The sequence below is a fragment of the Carcharhinus amblyrhynchos genome, chromosome 23 (assembly GCF_965287045.1).
Source record: "Carcharhinus amblyrhynchos chromosome 23, sCarAmb.v2.hapA, whole genome shotgun sequence".
NCBI classification, from domain to species: domain Eukaryota; kingdom Metazoa; phylum Chordata; class Chondrichthyes; order Carcharhiniformes; family Carcharhinidae; genus Carcharhinus; species Carcharhinus amblyrhynchos.
In genome coordinates, this window is record NC_137346.1 from 23827251 (window position 1) to 23849072 (window position 21822).

The following is a 21822-nucleotide window of genomic DNA, read 5'->3' on the forward strand; positions in this document are numbered from 1 at the left end:
AACATAACTGAAGAAGACTCGATAACATCAAGAGGGAATTGAATATATAGTTTCAAAGAAAAAAATTTGCAGAGCTATGGAGGAAAAGAAGAGAGGTTGTACTGATTGGATAGCTCTTCCAAAGAACTGACAGGAGACACGACAGATCAAACAGTCTCTTCCACTGCTGTAAAATCCGATGATATAAAATTACAGCTGTCTTGGAGTTCATATTCACAAGTTGTGACACAGACTGGCAGGCATTCACAACATTCTGAGTGCTATTCTGAAAGCCTATGACCTTACTGTGGCCCTCACCCCACAGGCTGCTCCAGCCACTGTTATGTTCTATAGACCAGTCATTTTGTTTTGAAGATTTTGGCTAACATACAGCATTACTGGAGCAAAAAACCAACATTACAGTTGAGCACTGTCAAAGCCAGTTAGTCATCAGCAGCAGGGAATGACTGAACCCCTCACTTATATTACAACCTTAGTGTACACGTCCAGCCACCTGTGTTCATCATTAAAATAATAGAATGCAACACATTTGAAAAGACAAACTGAAATCCCCAGAGAAGGCATTATGACTCACAGTTGACATTCTAGCAAGACCTCAGTACTAATTTGGCTGTTAAAGAATTTGGGGCGTTTTAGTCACGCACTGGATGTCCTTTTCATGCAAAGAACCTGTGGTGCAAATTTCTTTGTAAGAACTATATTTTCCTTTTAGTGTAGCATTATGGTTTGAATTTAGTCAGTCACTAAGAATTAAAATATCATCTCACTCCTGGTTGCTAAGTGTCTGAGATCAGGGGTGTCCAAGCTGTTGTGCTTAGGGCTACAGTAGTGTGTACCCAATGGAGGCTTGGAGCCTCGGGTGAGGAGACACACCGAAAAGTTACAAACACGTTACTATCAACTTCCATATCTGTCACACTACAGGCATAAGCAGTCTCCTGTTTTAGGAGTCAACCACCAAGAAGGCCACTGAGCCAACAGCATGGAGCTCCTTTCAAATCCTCCAGCTACATAATATTCAAGACAACAAGATGTTAGGAAGCCATTTTCTCCAACCACAGTAAACTAAAAATTGATCCATTCCACAACTGGTAAACGGACCTGCACGAAAATTGAGAAAGGGATCTTGGGGGAGGAGGAGTTGTTTTGGGGTCAACAGGGGCCCCTCGGATTACTCAAGGTCTGTCCAGTGCAGTTTTCATGCCAAACCCATTTATACCAGAGCTTGACTGGCCTTGACAGTGGTTCCCTGAAGGGAGCGCAGTCAATCCTCCCCCCTCCTACAATCAGTGAACTCGAGCCATTGTGGCATCCACAGTTAAAGACTCAATTGTGACCTTCTGATGAAGGCTTTGAGAAGCATTGATCAGCTAGATGTAGAGATGAAAAGAGGTGGGGGTTAGGTTGATTGGCCGTGCTAAATTGCCCCTTAGTGTCAGGGAGATTAGCAGGGTAAATACATGGGATTACAGGCATAGGGCCTGGGTGGGATTGTTGTCAGTGCAGACTCAGTGGGCCAAATGGTCTTCCTCAGGACTGTATGGATTCTGTGATTCTAGACGAATTATCCCTGGTCCATCAGCCAGTCATCTGCTGCTTATGGTTAATCAAGTTTACTTGCATAAGAACAGTGACTGCAACTTCAAGAAGTAACCCATCAGCTGGAAAGCACTTTGGAATGTGATACTGCATAGTGGCACAGCAGTTAATACCATTGCCTCCCAGCACCAAGGACCCTGGTTGGATTCCCGGCTTAGGTCACTATCTGTGTGGAGTCTGCACCTTCTCCCTGTCTCTGCGTGGGATTCCTCCGGGTGCCCTGGTTTCTTCCCACAGTCCAAAAGACATGTTGGTTAGGTGGCACATTGGTTAGCACTAATACCTCACAGCACCAGGGACCTGGATTCGATTCCCAGCTTGGGTGACTGACCGTGCGGAGTCTGTGCATTCTCCCCGTGTCCTCCAGATGCCCTTTCTTCCCAAAGTCCGAAAGATGTGCTGGTTAGGTGGACCGGCCATGCTAAAGTCTCCCTCAGTGCACCCGAGCAGGTGCCGGGGAGTGGCGACTAGGGGATTTTCATAATAATTTCATTGCAGTGTTAATGTAAGCCTACTTGGGGCATGAATAAATATTAGACCTTAAACTTTAAAATGATTTCTAATAGCATTGTAATCTAAAAGTGACTAACGTATTCTCCTAGAAAGTTTGAATTCACCCCACCCCCTCCAAAACAATGAATTTGGCTCAAAGGACAGTAAAGCTGGTAAAAGTGTCAAATAATAACCCCAGCCACCTTAAACCCACCAAATCAATTTTAATGGTAATGGGCAACCAACCCAACCTCACCAGGAGAATTGACTGGGAACGTCTTTGAAGGGACTGTCTGCATCGCCTTTGTAACTACTGTGGGCTGGGTTTTCCTGGCCTTGGGAAACATGGCAGGTAGAAGGAGGTGAGAAGGGTTGAATGCATCAGGTCAATAACTTTACAGCACTGCTCGGGGTTCAGGAGGAGCAAGGATGTTTCCCTCTTGGCCCAATCTTCCACACAGCGCAGTGGTTAACACTGCTGCCTCACAGCACCAAGGACCTAAGTTTGGTTCCAGCCTTGTGTGGAATCTGTGTGAATCTATGCAGAGTTTGCACATGTCTTTGTGGGTTTCCTCCAGGTGCTCCAGTTTCCTCCCACAGTCCAAAGATATGCAGGTTAGGTGGATTAATGGGATAAATGCATGGGGGTTACAGGGATATGACCTGGGCAGGATGCTCTGTTGGAGAGACAGTGCAGACCCGAAGGGCCAAATGGCTTTCTTCTGCATTGTAGAGCTTCTATGATCTACCATCACTCAGATCTTCCCAGGCTGCAGTTCCCCCTCTTGTTAGCCTTACCCACAATCACGGACTGCTCCCAACATCCCATCCCTGCAATCACTGCCAGCCTATAAACATGATCTCTCTAATTCCTTCCTATGCCAAAGCAGCTGGTTTTGAGTGCAGAACCTCGGAAAGAAAATTGCAATTATCAACAAAAAATTTTGCAAATACTTAGCAGGTCTGCAGATGCTGCCTGTGTCTTTCCAGAATTTGCTGTTTTTTAAATCACTCTGCTTAACGAAAAAAATGCACAAGCCCTGGGGTTAAACCTGGATAGAGTTCATGGAAACATAAACTGCTGGGTTTGCCATCATTAACTCCATCGCGTGCCCTGCTCCAAAACTGCAACCCAGCAAATCGCAGGATTTGTATCTCTCCTCAGAATCCTCCTGTGAATGTGAGCTGTTGTTGTCAAACATTGCAGCGATCTTGCACAAACAGCAACAAGAATAACTGTTTTTGTTACCAGAGGAAAGAGTATTGCAGTTAGGAAGTCACGATGCTGCCTAATTTTTTCTATACCCATCAGTTTAACAGTTCTGCTGAAAGACAGCACCTCCAACAACGCAGGACTCCCTCAGTACTGTACTGGCATATCAGTTTTTGGACAGTGTGTTCAAGGGCCCTAAAACCATAATCCCCCAACTCATGACAATATGTAAATTGAGCAAATTGGACTGTTTTGTGGTACTTAGGCTCTGATTATAGCGGAGTTTGACAGACATATCTAGAACGTACACGGATTCAGAATATTTTGACCAATTCAGATGAACAAAAACACAGATTTATTACAAGATGAATACATTTCATCTTATAATAAATCTGGATTAATATTTATAAAGATAATTTTCTGATATTAAGTATTAGCTGAAACACCATCTGAGCACCTAACACCCTATTGAGAAGCTAATATTCAAAAAAATTCTTTAAAGTATTTTCAATTGCTACTGGAATTCCAGGAGCCAGATTTCAAATGAATCTCCATATTCCACACTATGATACAGTAACCTGGTGTTGTGAGACTTCTTGCTATGATACAGTTAGAACTACATACCCAGAAGAGCAGAATTTCCATCGCCCAAAGGATACCGCTGGTACCTCGGAACAGAGAATGGAGCCAGGAGGTGGAACTTCTTCTCCAGCAGCGGTTCCAGCCGAGAGGCAGAGGGGTCGGCTGAATGGAAGAGGCTGTAGACTTGGGTGCAAGCAGGCCGCAGATGAGCCACTGAGAGAAAAAAGGGAGAGAGAGGCATGAAAGAACAGCCGCAGATACAAATGGTCATTCTCTTCAGTGAAACGGTTGCCTGGGAACAGGCATTGTGAACGGCAACCTTTGGTGTGAAAGGTAGCGTGGCCCCTTTAAGAGGGCGTCCCCTGACGGCCAAGTGGTCAGGCCAAACCCTATGGGATGTTGAAGCAGGAAGCTGAGCCAATGGAGTGTGAGGCGCTCATCCCAGATCGGGAAGGATCTGCAGTTGGAGCCAGGGAGGAGTGATGTACAGTCGCATAGTTATTCTATTGGATCCTATTCATACATTTTGTTACATCATTTAGAAGTAAAACCTTTTTGTTCCGAAACCTCATCGAGTTACCCTTGATTTATCACAGTGTCCTTCACTCTCTTAGTACTAATTCATTGGAGAGTTCATCAAAATACAGGCTAGCTACTGCTCTGAAAGGCACTGAAAAAGAATGTTTGTGCAGAGGAGAATTTCTGAGTGCCTCCATAGTAACTTCACTGCAGCGTTAACGTAGGCTGACTTGTGACACTAATAAATAAATTTAAACTGAGGTTCCTTGTCCACTGAGAGTCCATAGTGGAAAACAGTAGTTTACTATTTTCCAATATTTGTTGGTTTCAGATGGACCTCTGATCATAATAATCCTTATGGTCGTGCCTTCCATCACTTACTGAATAGTGAGCATTCATAGAATCCCTACAGTGCAGGAGAGGCTACTCATCCCATTGAGTCCATACCGACTCTCTGACAGAGTATCTTACCCAGGCACTCCCCGTTGCTTTATCTCCATAATCTCACACACTTAGCAAGGTTAATCCATCGAACCTACACATCTTTGAATATTGCAGCAACATATTCAGAAAAATAACACTGGTTTTTGTTGTGCTGGGAAAAAGAAACATTGAGTTGGACCTCTTTGAAAATAGGGTATTTTTTGAATTTTTTTTGTCTGTGATCTCTGCCAATCCTAGCCAAGGAATAGCAGGAGCCCTACAATGGAATGGTCTTAGCTCAGAGGACAGGGTCGGGGGAGCAGGGGTGGTCCGATTCCTATTTATTTATTAGTGTCACAAGTAGGCTAACATCAACGCTGCAATAAAATTACTGTGAAACTCCCAAAGTCGTCACACTCTGGCGCCTGTTCGGGAGGGAGAATTTAGTATGACCAATGCACTTCACCGACACGTCTTCTGGACTGTGGGAGGAAAGTGGTGCACTCAGAGAAAACCCATGCAGACACAGGGGAGAAAGTGCAGGCTCCACACAGATAGTGACCCAAGCTAGGAATCAAAGCCGGGTCCCTGGCACTGTGAGGCAGCAGTGCTAACCACTGTGCCACCCCAGTTTATAGCCCTTCACCTCCCAAAGGTGAAGTGTTAACCAGGTAGCTCAACACTGAAAAATCCAGCTAAAATCCTGCGAACCAAACCAATTGGATACTTCACATTGTCACAACCAGAATTCACAATCAGTGCTTCTGGCCAAGAATTCAACGTCCCTCTACAAAGATTCTCTGAAATCCAAGAATAACCTTGTCTGCAGCTGCAGGGTATGGGAAGCCATTGGTTCACACTTAATGTCTGGTAGCAAATATTTAGATGTTCTAATCCATAAAAAATGAACATTTATTTGGACACTGTTTCCAGCAACATGATTTATTTTTTGCATAATTACCAGATAAATGGATACAATTATGCAAAATTAATCATGTGCTGAAAAAAGCCCACTGTAAACTATCAAGACAGATCCTGTACAACTCCAAATAATTAATTTAGGAATTATTTGAATAAAAACAATGACTGTGCTCCGATCCACACAGTATGCATGCTGAGCAACAACTGATTCCACGGTGCAGTTTGCAGTTTTGCATGTTTCTCTCGAGCCTCCTCTGGGCTATCTTTTACTGACTGTTTTGAATATTGACTTACAGGATTTGCACAGTCTTACCATCCACTGAAGGAAGTACTGTCCACCTCATGGCCAGAACCAAAGCCAGCGGGGAACCAAAGAGGAAGAAATCCGATACATCAAAATCAAATCGTCCTGGATTGCCTTCCAATAAATTACTGCTGCCAGTCCTCTGTAAATCAGGGTCATCATTTAACACACTGGAATGACTTCTGTTAAAAAAAAATTATTTTAGTAAAACTAATGTTTTCATCTTATGAGAAACAATTTAAATTAAGACTGGTTATTTTAATTTCTGATCTGTTTTTTCTTAAATGATAGATCTTATCAACACTTAAGAATTTTGTTTGCATTACTGGGACTGGTATAATACAGTGTACCCAGTAAAAGTACAAGACTTTGAGGTCAGCATCAGGATATATATGCAGCAGAACTGCAGTAATAACAAATTCCTAACGAATACCTAAAACAATGTTCAGCAATTGCCAGTAACGTCAAACAAGTGTGGAAACCAAGGAGAGAAGGATCACATCAGCAGTGACAGCTTTTCACATTTCTCCACCGCACACACACAAAGATGAGAATAGATGTCATCCAAAAGGCAGAGATGGTTTAGTAGAAGTGGCTTATGATTTAAGAGGTGGATTTCAAGAAGTTCCTGAAAAGGTTCAAGTGAGCAACAAAGCAAAGCCATTGACAAAGCCAATGATGTCAAGATAATTCTATTACTGAGAGTGGAGTGGTAAGGGGATATCGGATGGAAGAGTTGAGGATGATGGCTGAAATGTAGGATTGGGAGAGCTGCACTGACAAAGGGGGAGAAAGTATATAAGGAATGGTTTTTTAGATGCGGACCAGAGCTTCATTCTAGGGTACTCCAAGGGCACGCTGTCTCCCTACTGCCACTTGAGTCTATCGCCTCCAGCAAGTCAGGTGAGAAGGGTACACCTGCACCTGAGCAGGAGACCCTTAACAGGTCAGAGCCCTGTAGGTCTGGGGCCACCGGAGGAAGTTGACCAAAGTCATCACAGTCAGTGGGACAGAGCAATCAGCAGGCTGCCTGCACCTCAGTTGTGGATGTCAGAGTTGCACCTAGAATGCAACTCTGACATTTTCTTTATTGCACCTAGCAATAAAGAAAAAAAGCATAGGTGGCATGGATATACAATTATTGCGTTTGCTTTGCCACTTGTAACTATATGTCCACTTGTGGTGTTTGCAAGTGCCTGGATTCTCATATTGCTGTTAGCTGCTACAATGGTCACAGGTATTTAAGGGTGTGGAATTACAGCATCTATCAGAGTCCGATAATAAACTCCTCTAGATTCACTTCGCACATTATGATGATTGAATATTCCAATAAGAGGAGTCCTGGCCATCAGTTGTGAATATGTGACCTGGGCATACTACTTTTTGTTAATTTGTGGAGCATGGGTGTCATTGGCTGACCATCCCTAGTTGCCCTTGAAGGGCAGTTGAGAATCAACCACATTGCTCTGGCTCTGGAGTCACATGTAGGCCAGACTGGGTAAGTACGGCAGACTTCCTTTCCTAAAGGACATTAGTGATCCAGATAGTTTTTTTCCAACAATCAACAATGGTCATTAGTAGACTCTTAATTCCAGATCTTTTTTATTGAATTCAAATTCCACCATCTGCCATGGCGGGATTCGAACCCAGATCCCCAGAACATTAGCTGAGTTTCTGGATTAATAGTCTAGCGATAATACCATTAGGCCATCACCTCCCCAATCACGCAATCTATTATTTACAGCTCACCAGGTTCAGAGCTCTGAGAATGATGTCTGCACAGAGTGTACAGTAAGGTCACTGCATCTCCTGCTGCTGTTGTGGGTGGATGCAAGGGGAGTTAAGCAGGCTACATGAGTGGCAAGGAACACTGTAGATGCAGGTTGAGAATGAAGCACTCAATAGAAAACCAGAGGTTTCACTCGATATATGTAGAATGATGGGTTTGGCATACCTAATCATTACTGTCTATCTGTGTTCAATTGCCATCATGAACATGCAAGTGAAGGCTGCAAATAAGGAGAAAACTGGCAAGTTGGCTTTGACTGCAAGGGAGATTGAGTGTAGGATGCAGTTGACTGAAGCCTTTGTCAGATCTCATCTGGAGACTTGTTTGGCCCACTCATCTCCTTATCAAGGACAGGAACTGAATATGTTTAAAAGGATGGCAACCAAAGTTCACAAGACATCACTGAAGGACCAGGATATCATCCCAGCAGGTGGGAGTGAGCAGAGATTGGCTGAGGTTTCCTGAAAGCTGAAGTGAAGTCTTGCACTAACACTAACGGGATCTGGGAGTGAGATTTATAGGAGTCAATTAGAGGATTGTAAGTGGTTGGTACCGAACAGCCCATTATGCAAGTGAGACACTGTCATTGAAAGAACTCCAAAGTAAGGGCAAAACTTTTTGGGACGAGAGTAACGACAAGAGATATGGGGTTACTGTGGATGAATGGCATTCTGGACCTGTGACAAGGGCTTTCCTGATCTAGCTGTATGGAGCAGCCATCTTGAGGAACCAAATGGTCCACTCATGCTGTTCTTCCTTGTTCACCCATATTTCTGGTTCCAACTAAAAGAGTTCTCTGTAAGGTCTACTCCCCAGGGGGAGCAGGTGTAACGGTGACATGGGTGCATCACTATATAGGTAGGGCTTCATGTTGCTTTCACGTGCCATTTTGTGAGAGCGTGGGAAGAATCTCAGCAATCTCAAACTTATAGGTAACTGAGGCCACAAGATAATGATGTGCTATGGAGGCTATGATGTGTGCATTTGGCACCAGGAGACAAAATATCAGCATATGCAAAACATCACATCACCAGCAGGGCAGATTTAGTACAATGTAATTTAATTATCATAGTAAGGTACATGTGAGCAAAAGATAATGTATGTTACAAAACGGAAGCTGTGGCGTGCCAAGTAACAAAGCTTAAAAGACCAAACAGTAATAGCTTAATCTACCTAGAAGTTGTTAACTAAGAGATTGTTGCAGGTCTCTCTGCCACATCATTCTACTGGGACCTCTGCATGTGTCTCTGCAACATCCCAGTCCTCACAATCACCATCTCCTTCCCGTCTTCCTCATCGGAGGTGATATCTCAATCCTCCATGTCTTTCATCACTCAAGTGGCAAGTAACATTCACACCATACAAGTGCCAGGCAATGATCACAAGAGGGAATCTAACCATCCCCTAACGATGTTCAATGGCATCAGCATCGCTGAAGCCCCCACTATCAATGCCCTACGGATTACCATTGATCAGGGACGGAACTGGACCAGCTATATCAATACTGTGGCTACGAGAGGTTAGAAATCCTAGGGTGCATAACACATCTCCTGACTCCCCAAAGTCTGACCTCCATCTAAAGGCACTAGTCAGGAGGGTGATGGGCTACTCTCCACGTGCCCAGATGGGTGAAGCCCCAACAACTGTCAAGAAGTCTGACATCATCCAGTTCAAAGCAGCCTGCTTGATTGGCACTCCATCCACAAATATACCATGTCAAAGCATTAATTAGGGTCTCTGCAGCAGAAGACTGGGTATGGCTAAAGCAGGTAATGTTGCTTAACAGATGAGCAGACCAAACTTCCTTACTTGTCAGTTTAGCCTGCTAGCCAAGGAAGTGGAAGGAATCGAGGCTGGAGAAGCACGGTTGTGTGTGGCTCTGGTTTTTCAGAGTGAAGATGGATGAAATTATGGATGTTTTGAATCACAATGTCAGACAATGAAGGCAGCAGCAATGTAGAGATAATTGTTATCAACATAAAGTTCCCAAGCAGCCAAACGATATTACTGATGAGTAACTTGTAAATGTTAAAGGAGGGGATAGATGGAGATCTATGGTGCAGATCTCTCTTTGACGTGACATAATATCAACCTATGTAATAGGAAAGATCCTAATTGAGGGTCTTTAAAATAGGTTTGGTGGAAGAATTGTGAAGGTTAGAACCGAACCTTGTTTGTGGAGATTAAAGGTCTCCCCCCAAAGTAAGTACCCAAGGTTATTTTCATTGTTTTCATGATGAGCGAATAAACAATGAACAATATACAAATGGTGTACTATATGACCGTGAACCTTTAAGATTTTCTGTGGTAAAATGACAGGACCTCACAGGATGAACACAGCTATTATACTGAGTGATTCAGTCCCTGAAAATCCACAGGACCATTGACAAACCCTGCCCTAATTCTGGGAGGCATGCATCGGAAAAGACAGGAATTAGGCAGTGAATATGTAATACCCAAACATCTGGATTGCTACGGAGCCTTGCAAAGGGCAATACCTCCCACATAATACCATCAGCATGGACGGGCGGGGGGCGTGCTGGACGAGAAGTGGGGTTCCCCCATTCTGGGAGTTTCTATAACCCATTTCCTCAGTGGGTCTGAGTGCTTCACTGATGGTTGTGTAAGTCATGGTACTAGGTGCATTAGAACACCAAAGACAATATGCATCCCCCGAGGGAGCTAAGGTTGCAACAGTGGTCTGGACTTCCAAGAACAGGGAAGTTGTCCATTTAAATAAGGCCCCTAGATAAGGAAGGCTGCTATAGGCAATCTAACATTCTTTCTTTTGGTGTGGGACTCAATGCTCCCTGTCCTATTCACTAATGTTCTGTGACAACCTACGGCTTCTTCAGTCATTGAGATCAAGGCTACTGTCTCTGTGGCCTGGCCATCTGCAGTACACTTGGTCTCCTCCTGGCTGCACGAATTTTGACACAGTCAGTGGCTGGGGTTCTGGACAGCTTCATCTCACACCTCAATCTATGGATTCTCAGCTCCTCAATGTAAGTAAAGCTGCAATTGGAGTTCAGAAAGAAACCGAGATCGGAATGTTATAAATTGATCAATTTTATGAAGCGGGACTTTCACTGCAGTTTAAAAGAATGATTAGGAAGAAATTATGGTCCATGCTACAAGTGATGGATTTTAAATTTTCTATATAATGCCAAGGACGATAAATTGTGCCTGAAAAAAACTGTAAAAATATAAAAAGAGACTTGTAATTGTTTCAATGGATTCATCAGAAAAATCATAAAATATACTAGTGCGATATTTTAGGTAAATTGATAGTAAATCACCTGGTTGTTAAATTATATTCCTAAACTGTTGTTTTAATACTGAAAACACGACAAGAACTAATACAATAGTAATGTTGGGCAGATTTTAATATAGGTTTAGGGAAAAAGGTATCAGAAAAGTATTTTATGCGATTGGAATTTGATGCTGATACTTAAAATTTCATAATATATCACGTTTATAATAATTGTTCTTTCATTCTTTTTGTTGTTAAATCTCATTCATACATTCTCAATGTTAGAAAAGGACATCAAGCTTCTCTGGTTTGATAAAATCACGTTAGAATTGATGATAATACCAATTGTTACAACGGCGAGATAGAAAATCTTAAAGGCTTCACGGTACAAATAGTATACCATTCGTATTTTGTTCATTGGAGTTGGCAAGACTCCACAAACCTGAACAAAGCTAGGCAGAATCAAAATGTGGAAGCCTCATCCCCAAATCTAGCTGGTAGGGAAAAGGGAGCAGGCTTGATTTACACAGGCATTCATTTTTCTCATCCCCCCATGGCTCCTGAGGTCTGCCCATGGTAGATACTGGGCAAGCTGGCACTGAGTTGGCATGGGATAGGCATAGGGGTAACGTAGAGTGAGTGGGAGGGCTCAAGGTCTTAATTGATTCTAAAATAACTAAGAATCCAGTGAGCCAAGGTGGTTGCATGAACCCACCCTTGTGTTCTCCTAGCGTCTGCCTTTGGTTCGGTGAGTCTGGATTTTATCGCTTACCAGCCCTTAGGAGCGAAAATCTTATGATTCAGGGCACAGCTGATTGAGGTGGCTGTGGCAAGACTGATTACCTGCCTCAGTTGCTGAAATCCAACCCTAAGACTAGAATGATTTGCTGAGGTCTGAAATATTTATTCGGAGGTGGTTTTATATTTTAAATGTTGGGAAAAAGAATAGTAAAATGTTGTTCAACGTGGAGGAGTACTGATTCATCAACTGAGGAAGTAATGGTAAAAAATGAGATGTAAGGTACAGGACAAATGGTGAATTGTAAATTGGGGTCACAGTTACTGGTATTCCATTCAGGTAAGCTGTTGTTGGATAGCCCAGATAGAAATGAGAGCTAGTTTGCCTCCTCCCTTCCTCTTTCTTGAGCTCCTAATTCTCCTGGTATCTCCTCACCAGAGAGCTGGTAGCAAAGACGTGATGGCATACAGCAGAATATCAGAAACCTTGACACACAATATGCCGAGCAGGACAGGGTTCCTTCAGAACTGTCCAATAACGGAAGCATTGTTTCAACATGCCATTGCGCCGCTCTGTCACATTTCATGTGGTAGCGTGGCTTTCATTGCATACATGCTCAACACATGTAAATAGACTATGCGCTAGACTCATCAGCCAGGTTGTCAGCCAATAGCCCTGGTCACCTTCTGATTTGATGTAATGGCTCAAACAGGCAGCCACAGAATGACCACTGTAGCCCAGGATACTGGGTTCTGAACCACATCAGTCATTGTCCACAGTCACACGCCAGCTAGGCTTTGAGAGTCCAGTTATAGGGCAGAGTTTTCACGCAAAGCAATGTGCTTACTACAGTCAATGGCACTCTGTACCACCAGTGGTTTGTCCTGGTCTCTGTGGCCTTTGTTCATTCTCTCAGTCATGCTGTATTGCAAGTGCAATGCCTTTCCACTGCATCCCTGTCTGGAAAGAACTAGCTTGTACATAAGACTTGAAATCAGGAGCAACATTTTTCATGCCTGCTGATTATGTTCTTCATAGAACTCAGGAGAGCACCATGTTTGTACAGTTGCAGCAATAACCAATAGAACGGAATCAGGAACTTACCTGACAGAAGCGAACGATCCCTTTAAATAGAACTGGAGCGTTTTCTTTTTTAATACATTCATAGGGTATGGACATCATTGGTCAGGCCAGCATTTATTGCCCATCCCTAACTGCCCTTGAGAAGATGGTGGTGAACCACTGTAACCCATGTGGTGTGGGTATACCCAGAGTGCTGTTAGGAAGGACATTCCAGGATTTTGACGCCATGCCAGTGAGGAAACAGCAATATAGTTCCAAGTTCAGATGGTGTATGACTTGGCATTCGCAGGTATCTGCTATCCTTGTCTTTCTCAGCAGTAGAGGTTGCAGGGTTGGAACGTGCTGTCGAAACAGCCAAACTGGTGCAGTGCAAACTATAGATGATGGATACTATAGACTCTTATAGACACAGTACTCATATACTGATCAAGCTAAGTTACTGATCAATGAATTTTAATGCTGGAGGATACAGCAATGGTAAGCTGTTGAATGTTAAGAGGAGTTGCTATTTGGAAGACACTCAGGGAGGCAGTGGCATACGTAATCCAGAGAGATAGGGTAGTGCTCTGAGGACCTGGGTTTGAATCCCACCATGGCAGATGGTGAAATTTGAATTCAATAAAATTCTGGAATTAGAAGTCTGATGATAACTATGCAACCATTGTTGATTGTCATAAAAGCCCATCTGTTTCACTCATGTAGTAGTTGCGAGAAGTAGTCACCACACTCCGTTGCCTGTTTGGATACACGGAGGGAAAATTTAGCGTGGCCAATGCACCCCATCAGTAAGTAGTCAGCCACTATCTGTCGTCTAAACTCAAGCATAAAGAATGATCAATTGGGTAAGATACTGGAAAGCTGTAAATTTGAAGGGAATAACAGAACAGCACGAGTCATTGATACGGATGGGATGAATGAATACCTCAAGTCATAGTTTGAAAACAGCCCTGAAATAATAAATTCAAAACCTCCAGCTATGAATTGCTTTTCATGGCTCATAGAATAAATACTAAGTATCACAATTCCTTCCCCAACATTTCTACTCAATTGTGATCTGCAACCTCTGTCACTGCTACCTTGACAGAAACGCACGATGCTGTGTTATGGTATCACAACCATAGGTTGAAGAGTCACTCTGTTTCCTTGGCAACGGTTTCCTTGGCTCCTCAGCATCAATCCCTGAGATATCAATGTTGCTTTTGCTCAATCGTTTACTGGAACCCAAGTCAGATCCGGCTTCATCCGTCAAAAGTGTGTTATCCTTTCGTAGAGATGTAAAAAAAACAGCAGGGATCAGCAAACAGAATACGAGAATGATAAAAGCAAAATTAACTCTTTATAAAAAGGCAAGTTACTGCTGGCGCTGGAATCTGAAACAAAAAAAAGGAAAATGCCGGAGAAACTCAGCCGGCAGGATTTTCCGGCCACGCTCGCCCCAAATCCGGAAAATCCTGCCCAAGGATGGGAACCAACTGGTCCGATAGCATCTGTGGAAGGAGAATGGAGCCAATGTATCTCAGGATACCATGGTGCATTTTGGCACGGCCAATACACCTAACCCACATATCTTTGGATGGTGGGAGGAAACCGGAGCACCTGGAGGAAACCCACGAAGACACAGGGAGGATGTGCAGAATCCACACAGGCAGTGACCCAAGCCAAGAATTGAATGCAGGTCCCTGAGGCTGTGACTCTTTGTCAGAGCTGAAGAAGAAGTGTCACTCAGACTCCAAACGTTGGCTCCATTCTCTCTCCACAGATGCTGCCAGGCCTGCCAAGTTTCTCCAGCATTTTCTGCTTCCGTGTGAGAATTAACTCCTTGTTCACCGGGTCCTTTTGCAGAATCTGATTCTGTCTAAAGCTACCAACAGAAAATCTTTGAAGAATAATGATTTGTTCATGTTGATAAAGAGCAAAGACACTGCTGTTGTCCGCAAAGATGGTTAATGTCGGCATTTGTAAAGGAGATTATAGAAAGAAGAGAACGTTCAGCAGTTTCTTCCCACTGAACAATGAACAGCTCTGCAAGAGGAAATCATAGAATCCCTACAGTATAGAAGAAGGCCATTCAGCCCATCGAGTCTGCATTAACAACAATCCCACCCAGGTCCTATCCCCATAATCCCACATATTTACCCCACCAATCCCTCTAACCTACACAACCCATGATACTAAGGGACAATTTCGCATTGCCAATGCTCCTAACCCACACATCTTTGGATTACGGGAGGAAACCAAAGCACCTGGAGGAAACCCATGCAGGCACGGGGAGAATGTGCAAACTCCACACAGACAGTGACCCGAGGCAGGAATCGAATGCTGGTCCATGGAGCTGTGAGGCAGCAGTGCTAACCACTGTGCCACCCAAGCCAGTGGCGTCCTATGTGGGGCACGAACCCATGACCCTGAGATGAAGAGTCTCATTCTCTACCGACTGAGCTAGCCAGACACGTGCAATTTGTCTCATTTAAATCAATCTCATTATCTGACAGCATTTTCCACCATTTGAATTTTGGCACTGGGTTAGTTAACTTTTTTGACTTTAGTTAATATTTAATGGAATATAATCGCAAAGTTTCTGATACCTGCATGCTGCCAATACTCCCTCTCCTGCTGCTGTTCTGGCTTTCACATGTCGTATGCGCACTGTAACACAAGGCATCAAATCCCAGAATACCTCCAACGCAGTCACCAATTAGACAAACCTATTGCAGATAGAACAAAAACAAATGATAATTTTCTTTTAAAAAGCAATTTCCTTCAATGGGTGTTTGAACTGAATGGTGGCCCATATCACTGTTCATACTGTTAGCCATTACCTCCAACAACACGCGGTACACATTGGGAGAACCAAATGCAACCATAGGTCTCTTTCTGAGTAATTACCGCTCCCCATGTCCTCAAGCCCCACAATGGGAGAACCACATACTAGCTTTCATCCAGTTCAACTACCGTTCCCCATGTATTCACAGGCACAATGGGAGAGCCAAATATAATAGCAGGTTCCAGTCTATTTAATTACCATTCTCTACAGCCTTACAGCTTACACTGGGACAGCCAGATGTAATAGCAGGTTTCTTCCTGTGTGAATTATCACACTCCATGTACTTAAACCCACAATAAAAGAACCAAATTTAATAGTAGGTTCCCCCTGTGTAATTACTGTTCTCTAATGTAGCCGTATCTCACATCAGGAGATATAGCTTCATTAGATTGAATATTGCACGTGTAAATTTGGGTCCCACATCAGCAGTTGGATTTTTTGCCCATTGTGCCACCCTTGGAGAGATGGACAACATGCTGGATCGCTCTCTTGCATCTCACTCCTCCCAGGCTCCACTTTTAAACTGCAGGTAGCTCTCACAACCCATTCCTGGGGTGGAATTTTCCTGTCCCGGGGTGGACCATGCAAAGGTCCATTGATCTCTGGTGGGATTTTCCAGCCTTGGGATGTGCACTGCCAGAAAATCCCATCCCACCGACTCGATCAGGTTCTCACCTAGAGTGGGTGGGAACTCGACGAATGTTCGGGAATCCTAATCTGCATTTAATTAGCGGATTTCCAGCCTAATTCACAATGCAATGCAATGCAATGCAGTCCCCCACCTCCTCAGCAGGAAATTCGCTGGGCAGGCTTTTGTGCACACCCTGATAAACCTGGACATGGCACCTTGTACTCAGACGGGCCACTAGACCCCCCATCCCAGAGCAGAGTCCTGGAGTCAACCACTTCCCTCCAGCCTAAACCCACCCGCGCCCAGGTCGCTTGGGGTACCCTCCCTCTGCAGCCTAGCAGTAGCAAAGGGTCACATGAGGAAAATACTCACGTCTTTGTCCCCTCAACCCCCTTGCAGTTTAAAGTGCCAGCTCAGGGTGTTACTGCCAGCGTGCAGTGTAAAGCTGGCACTGCCAAGGGGTAGGGCCCAAAGGGAGGGGCTGAAGGGGAGAGGACTTCAACTCGGAGTGTTCCTCTGATTGGTGAGGAGGGGGAAACGAAGCCTGATGCCTCTTGCTGGGAGGAGGTTGGCGGGGGGGGAATTAGGTATAGTGTGAGGGAGGGGATGCCCATTCTTTCAGTGGTCAGGCAGAGGATGCCCCTCTGTGCTGAGGGGTTGGGAGTGCTCCCCTTCTCACTGGGGGGTCACCATGTCCGTTGTGCGGGAGACGAAGGCCTGTCTCTCAGGGCTGAGATTGGGGATTGAGATTTAAAAGTGGTGCCCCGATCTCTCGAAAGCCAGGCTGGCTGGCATCTTTCTATGAATATTTTAATATTAAAGGTGGGTGAATCCCACCGGACAGGCGCTACAAACACCAACGGGAAACACTTTGGTTTTCCCACTGGCGGAAGCACAAACGGGAGAATCCTGGCCATAATAACAGGTTTCACCCAGTCTGACTAACAAATAACTTCTTACAATTTGAAGCCAAAAATGTTGTGTAATTTCGAGAAGAAATTAGATCCAGCTCTTGGTCTAAAGGGATCAAAGGATATGGGTGGAATGGGGGGATCAGAATATTAAATTCAATGATCAGCCGTGATCAAAATGAAAGGCTTGAAGGGCTGAGTGGCCTACTCCTGCTTCTAGTTTCTATGTTTCTACAATTAAACTATCAAATGTAATGCACAGATAATATAATTCCACTGTTGCTTCAAAATTATTTTTAATGATCTGCATGCCAAGGCCAGAAGAAATTTTCTTCCATGAATCACTTCAATCACAAATTAACTCAATAATTATATCCTCCAGACTTGCTCTCTTGATCATAAGGAGTGAACATACCCATTGAGTACAACACAGCCATGTCTCCCACCAAAGGGATAGATATCCTGTAAACAGAAGCTCAGATTGAAGATCAGCGAGGAATACTGACCTGTTCCCCCGTGGGGCTGGCTATTTAAGCTGGGTTCTCTCCGTCACGATCTAGTGGACTCTTTGATTCTTGACATAGAGTCATGGGCTCAGGTTGTTCAACATGTAATTAGTTGCTTGCTCATCCAGCCACCTAGAGGGTTCAATTTCTGTCTCCCTTCCAGCGGCCTTCAATTTTAACCTGCCATTCTGAGTGGGCAGCAAGGGTAAAACTTTTCTCTAAATGTGCAGTAGGCTTGATGAAGTCGAGTCAACAGGTTTGAAGATTTGGAGCCAGCCAACTGCTCCAAAAGGAGCACTGAGACACACACATACATACGCGCACACACACGCAAACCCCACTCCCACTCACCGATTCCAATCGCAAGGCTCCACTGAAACTGTTCAAATTACCCAGGATCTAGCGTTGCCCAAGTCAATAGGATTTGCTGCCTACCTTGGTCCTGTCCACTTGAATCCCATCCCATTCAATATCAGAACTAATGTTATTGTTCAACTGTTTGGTGTTTAAGAACTTAAGTCAGTTTACTTATGACGCTCACTCTGCTCGTTAAGGTGTGAGCTTAGAGAAAGCTAAACAAAGCTGGAAACTGGCTGCTAGAAGCTGCGAGAAGCATGAGACGGCCAACATTTTAAAGCACTGCAAATAAAGTTCCTACACACACATAACTGGTGTGTCACCTCTGCACAGCTCCGAGATATAAAATACACAGCAGTTACTATCTATGCATAAAACAGAAGGCTGTCTCTAACTCCTAATCAGTAGGCATATAATGAATGACATTTGTTTAAGAGACTAACAGATATGCAGGAGTAAATGCCAGGTTGTCATATCATTGAAGGTGCAGGCTTCATTATAAATCAGCAGGGAAAATGTTGAATAGTTCATAACTGCCGCCTGAATTTTGATGAATATCTAGGGTCATGTTAAGGATTGTCAAGTGTCCATTATTTTTCATAATATTTAGTTTGATGTTCCCAAGGGTATTGTTTTATTTTTGGATTTTTACGAAAAAAATCAGATGCTGTGGACACCGACAACAAGGGTTGATATATAACCACATCTCCCCAAATGATTGAGGCTGTAAATAATCAGGTCAAGTTGATTGGAATTTAATCTATGGGTACAGGGCTATGAAGGAATATAAATAATATATGGTAAATCTGCATGGTGTTACAGGGCAGCACATCTCTCAGCTGAGGTGAATCATAACTACCATGGAACAATTTGAAAAGCTATTCAATATTATCAACCCTCTAGAATCCAGATAAGTGCAAATACATTTTGGCAAGGAGGACAGGGAAGTTATGTGCCCCCTGTAAAACAGGTGGGTGGCACAGTGGCACAGTAGTTAGCACTGCTGCCTCACAGTTCCTTGTTCCATGATATCTTTAATCTCCCCCACTTATTAACCTGTCCCCGATATTCCCTTTTCGCTCCACCTGACCCTCCCCCTTTTTCAGCAGCATAAAACCTGTCACATTTCTGCCTCAGTTCTGAAGCAGCCATACAAGCTCAAAATGTTAACTGCGTTTCTCCCTCCACACATGCTGCCAGACCGGCTGAGTGTTTCCTACCCTTTTTGTTTTTCATTTCCCGTTTCCAGAATCCCAGTGCAGGAGGTGGCCATTCAGCCCATTGAGTCTGCACGGACTGTCCGACAGAGCATCTTACCCTGGCCCAGTGCCCGAAATCCCACATAATTACCCTGCTAATTCCCCTAACCTATAAGGGACAATACAGTTGGGCCATTCCACCAAGCCAACACGTCTTTGGACATTTTGTTTTATTTTATGCGAAATGTAGATTGTAAATACTCAGCAGGTCTGTGGAGAGAGCAACAGAACTAACGGGTGTGTATTTTGGAGATTCTGGAGATGGCAAACAACCTGTCAAGGGGGGTGGGGAGGCAAACTCACTTCAATGGACATCGGAACATGGGGAGACAGACATACAGCCAATAAAGAGGATGTTTCTAGAGTCATGGTCCATTAAAGACAGCAGCCTACCCCCAGGAGCTGACAGTCCAACCAGATTGTTGGAAGTCCTGCAGCTCCAGGCAGAGGGCTCCTCAAAGACTTGTAATTGGAGTTGGGGGGTAGTGAAGGAGGGGGGCACCATTGCCATGAGACTGAGCATTGTCACCAAGGCCCCTCTGGGGGCTATGGAGTATGAGAATGGAGGGCCGTACCATTCAAAACCTATTGGGTGGCTGCCAGGTTTCACCCAATCATCGCCCCATGTAGCAGTGGGCTTCCTGACACAAGCAATAAACCACTTAGATGACTCAAATGGTGACTGATCTGTCAACTCTCCCACTATTAGCAAAGCTGCAATTGTTGCAGTTAAGACTCTGGGTTCCCTTCCCGATGCCTTCTCCTACTATTTTGCCAGCTTTTCTGCTTCCCAAGCCATCTTCAAAGGGCCCAGAAAATTCTGGCCAATGTTTCAAATCCATAACCAATCATTGACCTGATGTAATCGTGTTCATGGAATCACACCTGGAAAATAATGTCCCAGACACCACCATCCCCATTCCTTGGTGTGTACTGTCCCATTGGCAAGACAGACCCAGCAGAGATGGCGGGGGGTACGGTGAGAATGGAATTTCCCTGGGCGTCCTTAACATTGACTCTGGATCCCATGAAATCTTATGGCACCAGGTCAAACATGGGCAAGGAAACCTTTTATTGACTATCATATACCGTTACCTCCTCAGTTGATCAATCAGTACTCCTGCATGTTGAACACCACTTGGAGGAGGCACCACTGACGATGACAAGGGTGCAGAATGCCCTCTGGGTGGGGACTTCAATGGCCATCACCAAAATTGGCTCAATGGTACCACCACAGACTAAGCTGATTGGTTCCTAAAGGACATAACTGCTAGATTGGTATTGCGGCAGGTGGAGAGGGTTAGATAGGGTGGATAAGAACATAAGAACATAAGAAATAGGAGCAGGAGTAGGCCATCTAGCCCTTCGAGCCTGCCCCGCCATTCAATAAGATCATGGCTGATCTGTCGTGGCTCAGTTCCACTTTCCCGCCCTCTCCCCATAACCCTTAATCCCTTCTCTTATCAAAAACCCATCAACCCGCTTCTTAAAAATATTTAGCGAGGCAGCCTCCACCACTTCAACGGGCAGAGAATTCCAGAGATTCACCACCCTTTGAGTGAAGAAGTTCCTCCTCAACTCCGTTCTAAACCGCCTCCCCTTTATCTTGAGGCTGTGCCCCCTAGTCCTACTGTCTTTTTTGAGCGGGAAGAGTCTCTCCACCTCTATCCTATCCATCCCATTCATCATCTTATACGTCTCAATGAGATCTCCCCTCATTCTTCTAAACTCTAACGAGTACAAGCCTAGTTTATTCAGCCTCTCCTCATAGCTCAATCCCCTCAACTCCGGTATCAGCCTAGTAAACCTCCTCTGCACTCCCTCCAGGGCCAAAATATCCTTGCGCAGGTGCGGCGCCCAAAACTGCACACAGTACTCCAGCTGCGGCCTCACCAATGCCCTATACAGCTGCCTTTTTCCTCGGATGGTGACAGCTAACACGAGGGGACATAGCTTTAAATTAAGGGGTGGTAATTATAGGACGGATGTCAGAGGTAGGTTCTTTACTCAGAGGGTAGTGAGGGCAGCAGTTGTGGACTCGCCAACTTTAAGGGCGTTCAAATGGTCAGTGGATAGGCATATGGATAACATTGGAATAGTTTAGGTTATTAGATTGGTTCCACTGGTCGGCGCAACATCGAGGGCCGAAGGGCCTGTACTGCGCTGTAGGGTTCTATGTTCTATGAGAGGGAACCAACAAGAGAGTAAAACATACTTGACCTTATCCTCACCAATTTACCTGCTGCAAATGAATCTGTTCATGATGGTATCAGTATTGGGGTGGGGGGTGCACTACACAGTCCTTGTGGAGACAAAGTGCCACCCCCATCTTCACATTGAGGATTCATTCCATTGTGTTGTGTGGCACTATCACGGTACTAAAGACCTTGAATAGATCTAGCAACTCAAGATTGTGC

The 21822-nt window shown here is 44.4% G+C and overlaps 1 protein-coding gene across 3 annotated transcripts in view; it reads right to left on the reverse strand.

The window, feature by feature from the left end:
• Positions 1-21822, reverse strand: part of LOC145357321 (membrane-associated phosphatidylinositol transfer protein 3-like) — a 409171-nt gene that overhangs the window by 126087 nt on the left and 261262 nt on the right. For all 3 annotated transcript variants that reach the window (XM_080210560.1, XM_080210561.1, XM_080210559.1), the window contains 4 exons: positions 15503-15622; positions 13994-14178; positions 6063-6235; positions 3929-4099 (listed from right to left, as the gene is read on the reverse strand). In XM_080210560.1, coding sequence (XP_080066686.1) covers positions 3929-4099; positions 6063-6235; positions 13994-14178; positions 15503-15622 — 649 coding nt within the window. The remainder of the gene's footprint in view (positions 1-3928; positions 4100-6062; positions 6236-13993; positions 14179-15502; positions 15623-21822) is intronic.